The sequence below is a fragment of the Sphaeramia orbicularis genome, chromosome 12 (assembly GCF_902148855.1).
Source record: "Sphaeramia orbicularis chromosome 12, fSphaOr1.1, whole genome shotgun sequence".
Taxonomy (NCBI): Eukaryota; Metazoa; Chordata; class Actinopteri; order Kurtiformes; family Apogonidae; genus Sphaeramia; species Sphaeramia orbicularis.
Window position 1 is genome coordinate 33,274,499 of NC_043968.1, and position 11,116 is coordinate 33,285,614.

General features: G+C 41.3%; 1 protein-coding gene across 1 annotated transcript; it reads right to left on the reverse strand.

The window, feature by feature from the left end:
- Positions 1-151: 151 nt before the first annotated feature.
- Positions 152-8,986, reverse strand: LOC115429081 (high affinity choline transporter 1-like). The gene is made up of 8 exons (XM_030148330.1): positions 8,803-8,986; positions 6,514-6,627; positions 6,075-6,230; positions 5,785-5,933; positions 5,416-5,559; positions 1,656-1,809; positions 1,268-1,485; positions 152-685 (listed from the first exon to the last, which is right to left on the reverse strand). The coding sequence occupies exons 1-8, from the start codon at positions 8,984-8,986 to the stop codon at positions 152-154; spliced, it is 1,653 nt and encodes a 550-aa protein (XP_030004190.1).
- Between the last annotated feature and the right edge of the window lie 2,130 nt (positions 8,987-11,116).

Here is an 11,116-nt window from a genome sequence, read left to right on the forward strand (position 1 = left end):
CTAAAACATGTAAAAAGTGTAATACAAATCATACAGACGCTCTGATTAACTTCAACATTTATATACTGCAATTCCCTGAAGGGAATAAAAGCTCATTCGTTGCTTAAATACATCCCGGTTGAAAACATTGCCCACATTCTACGCAAATACCTCATAATATCTGTCCTCTATGAAGATAAGAAGGCTCCTCTTCTTTAGTCAGCGCTTCATTTTCTTCTACATTTTTCTGGTTGAGTCCTAGGTCATACATTTCATTCGTTTCTGCATCATTTGTCAGTAATTTCTTCCCCTTCAACCAGATAGACATTTGTGATACGAGTAAAATAATAACAAATGTGACGATGACGATGGCAGTACGGAATGGAAACAGGCGATATCTGTGTCCATCCTCCTGGATCCTGTCCCATGGCAGAGGCAGCACATCAGGAAGGCCCAAGAAGGCCTCCCCAACCAAACCTCTCAGTAGTAGTGAAAACACAAACCCACAACAGGCTCCATAGACGTTAACCCACTGGGATAAGTAGAGGATGCATATCACCTGAGGAGTCATCATTGAATACAAGGTATCTGAACCGATGATCCAAAATTGAACAACAGAAGACGTTGTGAGAGCTAGACATGCCCCGATCACACCACACAGGAGGACTGATACTTTAACCACCACAAGGACACTCTTCTCTGATGCCTAAAAGAAAAGGAGATAGTGTAATTAACCTTCTGTTCAGTTTTATCTAAAACTTACTAACAGTGCACAGATCCAACATTGGCTGATATTTGTCCTTTTGACTGTTGTCTTATCTGCACTCCAGGTGACATTCATTAGTCGCTTTTCCATTGACCCTCAAATTGTGCGAATATAACTTGCGCATAAAGATTTACCTAATGGAAAAACCACAATTTTGCCAAAACTCGCTTTTCGATTAAAAGTCTTTGTGCTGGCAAGAGGTGGTTTTTCGGGCGTAGCGCCATTGGTATATCATGCAAAACTGCAATGGAAAGACCTTTTTCCGCAACTAGAGTCAAGTGAGTAAAAAAAAAAAAAAACATTTTTCGAGTTAATTAAAGCTTTTACAATGTTATCAAATCAACTTGGGGGACACGAGAACAGTGTTCACACTCAGATAGATACAAACTGACACATGTTATTTAAAATCCAAGAATGTTTCCTATATTTAAATGTTTGTCTTTTTTTTGGTGTTTTATAACCTCATAACATCTATAAATTATTCAATCTAATGACCACTTGGGCAAAAGCAGTGTTGTTTACCTGTTTGTAGATGATGTTCTTGTAGACATTTCGGGCCAGTTGGGAGGCAGCAGACAGAAGAGCAGAGTCAACTGATGACATTACTGCTGCAGCAAGTGTTCCCATACCGATCAGAGAAACATAGAAGGGACAGAGATGCTGAAGGGCAATTGGCAAAATCATACCAGCTTTACCCTGTTCATAAGGGCTGGGTGACCCAAAGGTGGTCTGGTTCCAGTCTGAAAAAAAAGTGAAACAAATTTATGTCCATACATGACTAATTGTTATACCTGCATTATTTTCTGCAGGCCTTGCAGAAAATACACAATTTTTCTCTTGTTTGACATGCAGAATTTTCCATTACATGAAAGAAATTGTTAAGATAACGAGAAAAGAATAAGAACTGAACTGGTAGATGCAGATACAGCTCCAATAATGAGTGATGGGATGCCAAGCATAGGACATAAGACTGCTCCAATGTAACAGGTGATCTTAGCCTGGGCATCTGTGGCTGCAGACAGAACTCGCTGGTAGAAAGCCTGATAGCAAACCCCTCCAATGGACTAGAAGAGAAATAAAGTCAACAACTTTAAACATACACATACAAAACGGGGAAATATGTATCTGTAAAAAAAACAGAAACAATATTCACTTACACATTTACATCCCCTAGATGTCAGCTTAAAGTGTGTGAGTAATTCACCCTTCAGGAAAAAATAAACACTCAAGATTTAAGGGTTAACAGAATATTATCTAGGTCCAGTGATGTATTTTCTCTGTTTTTTCTGGTATTTCTCTTTTTGTGAAATCTGAAAGTATTGGAGGAAAAATGTGCCACATGCACCTGGTGACAAGAGACAATAATTTAAGCAATGGCGGATATACCTACTGGTGCCCTTGGTGCCGGATTATATGGTAAAGGGAGTTAAATCTGAACTAGACTAAAGTCTACTAATCATTAAGAGACAACTGTCTATTCAAGCAGCATTTGGGTCTGCACTCCAGAAAATCAAACGGTTAACCACAGATGGTATGTAATGTATTATTATACAGTCAGAACTATAGAACTGCATGACATTTACCACAAAACACAGCCAGTGATTGAGTGAATCAACAGAAAGTTGTCAAACATTGGCCTATATCTAAGTAGTGTATGTAATTAACTTTTACTGCATTTACTGGCTGTTGGGCATGTGTCAGCATCTTCGGAATTGTTAGTGTTTTGTTTGACAGATCGTCAAGTATTCTATATGCTGCACACTCACAATTTCCTGTATGAACTACTAGTAGGCCTACTACCAAGTAGAAAAAACTCATGCTACTATGACATCTAAGCCTCGGGGTTAGTAATCAGTTTTAAGTTGTATGTTAATTAACAGTTTCCATAAAGAGTGAATTTGCTAGCAGACGTATCTAGGTAAGAACAGAGTGTATATTGTGTTGTGAAATATGACTGTAATGCACAGTATGTTCTAAAAAAAGCAAGCAGTCCTGTTGAGCAGGAATATGACCATTTGGAGAAGGATCTATCTATCTATCTATCTATCTATCTATCTATCTATCTATCTATCTATCTATCTATCTATCTATCTATCTATCTATCTATCTATCTATCTATCTATCTATCTATCTATCTATCTATCTATCTATCTATCTATCTATCTATCTATCTAAGTGGTCTACACCACTGACTTTGGTGTGGAAGGTCGGGGGGTTCAAATCCTGGCAGGAGTGAAATGTGGGCCCTTGGGCAAGGCCCTTTATGCTATACGCCTATACCTCGGAATGAGCAGTACAATAAATCAAAGAGTCATACTGGCTCAGACGTCGCCCAGGACAACAAGGTCAGGTGTTGGGGAACCAGGACATCCTGATGTCAAATCATCTACTGGAACAAGACATTCATGGAGCAGGGCAGAAAACATTACTACTGATGGAGTGTTACTACAGTAACAACTCCAGTGAGAAGGGATATATGTAGGAAATGTGGGAGAAATGGTTGCTTCGAAACCCCACATTTTCATTCACTTACTAAGAAACAGCTCTTAGCTCAGTGTTCAAATATCTCCTCATCCACGGTACAAAGATGCTACAGCAAGGGGGAGCCAGGACGACAGGTCAGTTTGGGGGTGGTTTCAACATCACCCCTAAATATCAAGATTGGTACCAAGCCCCAAAGACAGACAGACTGAACACAAGGGCAGCTGACCTGAGAGAGAGAATCATTAAGTCCTGGGGGAATTCAACTACCTCCTGCTTGCCAAAGCTAAACAACAAAGTACCAGACCAGTCTCTACTAGAGGACTTGAACACGACACTGCTAAATATCCCTACTACTACCATCACTGAGACCAACCAGCTGATGTACGCAGCGGTAACAATCATCCTAGAGATGCTTGGCTACAAGAGGAACAGTATGAGTAGCCAGAAGGAATGAATTGCCCGATGGAGGAGAAGACCAGAGGCAAAGATCGTGGTGGCACAGAGAGAAGTCAGCCTTCTAACAGAACTAAGCAGAGGTGTGAATCTGAGGAAAGAGCTGCCCAGGAAATATAACAAACACAGCTGAGGCACTGGAGACTGCTAAGCAAAGGCTCACAGCCCTAGCTACCCGCCTAAAGAGGTATACAAGAGAAGTAGAGGCAAGGAGAATAAACAAGGTGCTCTCTACCAACCCGAGAGAAAGAGGCAACACATAACACTAACGCCCAATGGCTGATAGACTTACAGGCAGAGCACAGCCAACTTCCAGAACAAGACCCAGTAGTCATCACCCTAGCTGACATCTAAACAACAGTGACCAAAATGAAGAGCTGGACAGCACCAGGGCCCAACATGATTCACGCCTACTAACAGCACAGATGAACCAGCTACTAATATCAGGAAACCACCCAGAGTGGCTAGGACAATCAGGGCCGGACAATCCTCATAATTAAGGACCCCCAGAACGGAGCAATACCATCCAACTACCAGCCTATAACTTGCCTCAGCACCACGTGGAAGCTCCTATTAGGCATCATAGTGGCTAAGATGAGTAGGCACATGGAGCAATACATGAGCAGAGCACAGAAAGGAATTGGCAACAACAACAGAGAAGCCAAACACCAGCAACTACTTGACAGGGCAATTGCCCAAGACTGTAAGAGCAAAGACACGCCAACCCAACTACCGATCGTCGCCAGAAAAGGTAGCTCGACTCATCAGTCAGCTCTCGTCCCCTGGTACGGTCAAAAAAGTGTGAAGAACACACCAAATCCACTACCGACTTGAGCGTACAGTCTGCACTTGCGCGAGACATACAACTGGAAATGACAGAACATCTCCCTAGATGAAAACACAGAGCTCACTGTCAGCAATCATTGCTGTCAGCAGAGAGTTTTGAGTAGTCAATAAGGGTTGTTGTTGTACAGTTGTTGAACAGATAGCCAGTAATAAGAAGATACTGGCGTTGTCAGCTCTCAGGCTTCTTCTTGTGGGAGAAGAAAGATGTCGCAGGTGAAAATGAAGGAGAAATTGCACTATGCTAATAATGCTAACTGTTCACTTCATGGGATGAATGAAGTCCATAGGCAACACTGACTGGCCCTCATTCAGATATGAAATGAGCAGTGAATGGCCTATTATGGAAGACAATAATGGTGTGAAGTATTTTGGTATAGCTGTATTCACATGTCAAGTGCTGATTCACTAGTCAAGTGCTATCCGTCCACCAATCAGATTGGTGCAACTGAACATAGGGTAGTGGTCGATTACACACATTGAATCGGCCGAAAAGACTAGCGATGGCAGTAATGACAGCTGATCGCACAGAACACACTGAGCAAACTCATATCACTGACCTTGCCAGACTGCCCAACGACGTCCGACCACTGAAAATGGGGTTGGTGTGTCTTCGCCTTAAGACCAGGAACACCAACCTGTGCACTGCCTGGATTGACTACAAGAAAGCCTATGACTCAATGCCACACACGGATACTGGAGTGCCTAAAGCTGTGTAACATCAACAGGATGTTATACCCCCCTCCCTTCCATTTTTTCTGGGTCCGCCACTGCTCAAGTAAATGGTAACAGCATTGTTGATCATGATGTTGATGAAATTTACAACCAACAACTGAGACTTTGCCTTCTTGAAATCTACGATTGCACAGGAGTCATTAGGGGTCCATTACCAGTAGCAGGAAGTTATCTATCCAGCAACCTGCATCCTCCAACTCCAATTTTCCAATCCATGGGTCCTGGTACAGTTTATTCACTGCAGCAGCAGTGATGTTAGTAGCAGAGGGACTTGTCATGATAAAAGGCACACATATCCACTGAAACAATGAGAAGGGAAGCTTAGAGAGTCAAACATGCATTATCCTGCATAGTTCTATGGATAAATATGTGATAAAGCATTAGACCTGGTAGATGCACTCTGACAAAATAATCAACTGAAAGAACTGATGGATTAAAAGTCACTTTTCCTTGAAAGCCATACTAAATCTATGAATAAAGGTTACATTAAACTGCAATGAACTGATATGAAGTCATGATCATACCAGTCCAAGGAACATGAAGCTCAGTTGAATGACATCAGTATAGGCCACAGAATATAGTCCTCCCATTACTGTGTAAAGGATGGCAACAGCAGCAGAGATGATCACAGCTACTGGGGAGGGGATATCCATGAGCACGGTTAATGTTCCTCCTGTACCCGAAAAGATTCATTCAGTGTGAATCAGTGCAGCTGAAGACAGTAGCAGTATTTACATGAGTGAAAAAGAGAAATATTAACTATTAAATTCATAAATTCATAATTTTAAGAGTTAATCACTGGTTACTGACTCACCTAGTGCACCAAGAATACAAGCTACCCAAAAGATATCTGAAATTATAACAGGAATGAACAGTACAGCAGCTACAGTGTTGCCATATTTTTCTTGAAATGGATCCATGAGAGTTACATAGTTCTTCTTCCGCATTGGTGTGGTGAAGAATAATCCACCTGAAATCACAAATACAACATTTTTTAATCTACAAAGGTTTGTGTTAAAAAAACAAAAAAACAAAAACATCATCATCTTGATAAAAGAATATAGAAGCATTTTAAGCAAAGTTCAGATCAGAGATTTACGACAAAAAGTTTGAAAGCTGCCCAGTGACGTGGATTAACCCAGCACCAACTGTCCTGTAAACCATAAATTTTCAGCTAAATCTTAGGTCTCAAAGGTGCTTTACATACACTAAGGACATTTCTTGACTGTATTGGATTTGACCAACAAACTCACCAATAATCAAGTTTAAGAAGTATGAAATAGGTCCTGAAGCCCACACCAGTCCTTTTGTGGGATCGTAGACCACTTCGGCAGTACCAAGAATATAGCCCCCTCCAACCCAAGTGGCTAAAAAAGAAAGACAGTGAGCATTCAAAAGAAGGTGAAATCATTTTCTGTGTTCAGGTTGCATTAAAAATCCTTCTACAGAGAGTCTAGTTGTTGGCAGCTTTAAGTCGCTTCCTTTAACTGTCATCTCCATTTAATGTGAGGGGACATAGCAGTCAGAACATTTGTCTGTCTATCATCATGTTGTTTCTGGATCATATCTGAAAAACTATTTGCTATTGTTCATGTTGTAATGTTTGTCTGTCCATCCATCCATCTTCCTCCACTTATCCAGATTCAAGTTGCAGGGGCACCAGTGGAACTACAACTTCCCTGTCCCTGGCCACCTCCTCTAGTTCCTCTAGGTGGATTCTAAAGCGTTCCCAGGCCAACCGAGATGTAACTCCTCCAGCATGACCTGGGTCTGCCTCAGGGTCATGTTGCCTCCTCCTAGTTGGACATGCATGAACCACTCATTTAGCTCCTCTGGATGTGGAGGAGTAGCCCTAGAAGCCCCTCAATGATGGCCAAACTCCTCACCTTGTATTTGAGGGAGAGCACTGCCAACCTGCCGAGGAAACTCATTTCCACTGCTTGTATTTGCTGCCTTGTTCTTTTGGTCACTATGCACATCTCATTGCCACAGGTGAGGGTAGGAACATAAATCAGTGGTAAACTGAGAGCTTCACTGCCAATGCTGCTCCAATCCCCCTGTCAAGCTTCTTCGTCATTCTTTCCTCACTCAAAAAAAAGACCCCATGATACTAAATGTCCTTCACTTGGAGCAACAACTCATCCCAACCTGCAGCGGGCGCACCACCTTTTTCCAACTGAAAACCATGGCCTTAGATTTAGAGGTGCTGATCTTCATCCCAGCTAATTCCCACTTGGCTGCAAACTGTCCTGGTGCAAGCTGGCAGTAACAGTTTGATGAAGCCAACAAGACTACATCATCTGTAAATTGCAGAGATGTAATCATGAGGCCTCCAACTTGGACACCCTCCGACCCCTGGCTGTACCTAGAAATCTTTCCATAAATATTATGAACAGAATCTGTGACAAAAGGTCCAACCCACACTGAGAACAAGTTAGACTAACTGCCAGAGGCTCTGCCTCCATTTATACGGGGATCAACTAGCGAGCTCCTACTCCTGAAACACACCTCCAAACAATACCCCAATGGACGTGGTCAAATTCCTTCTTCAAATCCACAAAACACATATGGACTGGATGGGCAAATTCCCATACACCCTCCACAATACTGTAGAGGTTAAAGAGCTGGTCTAGTGTTCCATGACCAGGACAAAAACCACATTGTTCCTCTTAAATTCAAGATTCAACTGTCAGTCAGACTCTTCTTTATAGTACCCTGGCATAGACCTTTCTCACAGACACTGAAGAGTGAGATCCCCCTGTAGATGGAGCACACCCTCTGGTTCCCATTTTTAAGACGGGGAACCATCGCCCCACTCTACCAGCCTGGAGGTACTGTCCCCGATCTCCATGCTACATTGAACATGCTACATTAAACTCCTCCAAGCCCAAATTTTTACCTCTGACATTGCCACATCCATGGTCCACTTGGCCTAATGGTACCTGGGAAACTTCAGAGTAGAATAGAGTCCATCTCTGCTCAAGGAGGTTGGTTTCAGAACCCATTTTGAAGAGGCACCTTTTGTGATTCTGTCTGTGATCCATTTATCTTGTACAATTTTTCAGTTTTTGGTTTCAGCTTTTAACATGTTTTCATTTTCACATAATTTCCACTAAAATGTTTCTTTCTTTTTATATTTTAATGTATAAGAAGAATGACAGACACAAACAATTAAGACACAACTACTGTATAATGCTATGATAACTATGACAGCAGCAAAACTACAACATGATAAGACTTATTACCATGGTCAGTAAAGCAATTTCCCCGCCAAAATGATATGATTTTCCACCTCTCCATCTCTCTGACTGGGTAATAGGGTCCATTATTTTATTTCTCCAAGCCACCCCTTTTCTGTCTTTTGCTGCAATTCCCACTTCACACCAGGTGTTGAACCCTAACACTGCTCATTCTCTTTTTGCTTTTTCCCTCCATTCCCTCCTCCTCCTGTTTCTCAAGTTGTAGGTCCTCAGGTCCACACCTCAACACCTCATCCTTCCCGCCATCTGTGAAGTGAAAGTCTTTTGATCTCTACGTTTTACCTGTCATAGTACAGACGCTGACCAAAATGTTCAAGTTGCGCCCGCCAACCATTGCAATTTCACTGCGGTTCCCAGTGCATTTCTTCTCTTCGCGTTTGGATTTCCTAGATGCCCAGATGCCTGTACTCAGCACAATGATGTAGAACATTCCAATGGACAGGAGTCCAAGCCAGTTCGCTGCCATCTTTAGTATCTGCAGATCCAAGACACAAACAAGATGATAAAATATACACTTTAAACTTCAGCCTTTCATTTCTGCTCGATCCACTCTGGTCATATTGCAGGTATCTTGTTAACCTCTACTCCACTAGTGCCTTGTAACTTGAGCTCCTGCAAAGTAACAGCAAACATGCTCTGTAAAGACTGATTCGAGGATCAGGTTTTGTCGGGTTTAAACAAATAGTTGCACATTGTCACATTATTATACTGTGTATCCTTTGCTGTACTGAAACATCACTGTTAATTGGAATTTTTGGACTGTAAACATGGCTAGTGATAAGTTGTTGATTTGCAAAGAAGGGGGCAAGCCAAAGCAACATCATTAACTTTTAATTCCATTCACAAGGTAGCATAATGTGTCAGGAGGCAAGGTACGGAGGTCATACATTTTTTATTTAACACACACTAGTTTGATCACGCATTTGATCATTTTAAATAACAAGTTCAGATTGAAGAAAAGTTTTTACCTGCCTCTGCCGCAGTTTGTGTGATCCAGACGAGTGTCACATCTCTTTTACATGTGATGGATCCAATTGCCGAAAAAGACTTCAACAAGACTATGACCGAGGATAAACCTGGGTCTCCTCTGTTACACCTTCTCCAACCAGCCTCCTCAGTCCTTTGTCACTGAGTTGCATTTTAGGGAATTGAGACATCCTTCAAGATGGTGCACCAAGATTGATTTCCAGATGACAAAGCACCATCAAAGAGTCAAAATGAAAATTAGGGAACTGAAAAAATCCTATCCACACATATTTGATATCCTGCAACCAGGAAGTGAACATATTCAGTCAGAAATTAAAGCTGCGTGTGATGTTCGTCACCAATTTTTCATCAAATCTGTAAAACCCTAGTGATAGTCTAAGTATCACGAATCCATAAGTCTTTCCGTAATTACGCACCTGAATCACTCCCCTCACAGTGAACAAGTTCAAAGTGTGCTCCATCACAACCAGTCCATTTGTTTACAAACCAAACCAAAACCTAAACCAAACCATCACTCGGCCCTTTTCAGAATTCCATGCCGCCGCAGCAGCAAGAAGCAATGAAGCCCTTTTCATGTTTGTTGCTGCTGTGGTCATACTGTAGCTGTATGGAATTATGAAAAGGACTGAGGGATGGTTTGGTTTAGGTTTTGGTTTGGTATGTGAACAAACGGACTGCTTGTGATGGAGCACACTTTGAAGTGGTTCCCTGTGGGGGGGTGATGCAGGTGCATAATCACGGAAAAACGGATTTGTGATACTCGGCTATCACTCGGGTTTTACAGATTTGATGAAAAATTGGTGATGAACATCATACGCAGCTTTAACTAAGAAAGAAGCAGTTGTACCATCCTATGGGCCAGCTGTCAATGACTAAAGGCTGCAATAAGTAATAGTGAAAGATTAACAGTCCAGTGCTGTTTCTGTCATAGCAGAGCAGGGATAAACAGTTTCAGGTTGATCCTTATACCAGTTTCTATCCAACGCACAGTTTACTAGACAATTTTGTTACGTTTAAGAACATGAGGGACCATAAGAGAGGATTCTGACGATTCTCCCCCTCCTGTAACACATTTATGTAAACTGCTTTGTTTAGACTATTGATATAAAAAGTAGGGTAGCAGAAGGTTGGCCTTTGGTACCTAAAAACTGTGATCTCTCATAACCATGTCATAAGATGACAGAGTAAGATCTTGTGAAATAACAGTAATTGCTTTAAATTTGCAGAGTAAATTGATGTTGATTCAGCTGGTTGCATCAGTTTTAGAGGTGGATCAAACATTTACAAATGAAGATAAGTCTAACAACCCCAGGCAGTTTTTGCTTTCAGTTAGACTTTTCATTTAAATAAATACATTGTAAAACATTTTGTGTCTGTTTAACTTGGAAATGAAAGTTCACCTGCTGCCTTGCAAATGCAAGTAAAGTCAGCATGAAAATTATCTTCTTTTTAACTCGGAAATTAAAGTTCATCAAGTTAATTTAACAATAAGAGACGAGTTGTGTGAACATTGTCAAAGTTCATTGATCTTGAATCACAAGTTGTTTTAATTTAATACCTCAAAATAAACTAAGTAGTTACTTTACATTATAAATGCAAGAAACCTTCC

What these genes read in the sequence shown, in the direction of transcription:
- LOC115429081 (XM_030148330.1), bottom strand. Translation starts at nt 8,986, where the DNA reads ATGGCAGCGAACTGGCTTGGACTCCTGTCCATTGGAATGTTCTACATC. An exon ending in GCTTCATGTTCCTTGGACTG is followed by an intron (nt 5,560 to 5,784) that starts GTATGATCATGA and finishes TCATTGTTTCAG; the next exon opens with TGGATATGTGTGCCTTTTAT. An exon ending in AGCTGTATCTGCATCTACCA is followed by an intron (nt 1,486 to 1,655) that starts GTTCAGTTCTTA and finishes CTTTTTTTTCAG; the next exon opens with ACTGGAACCAGACCACCTTT.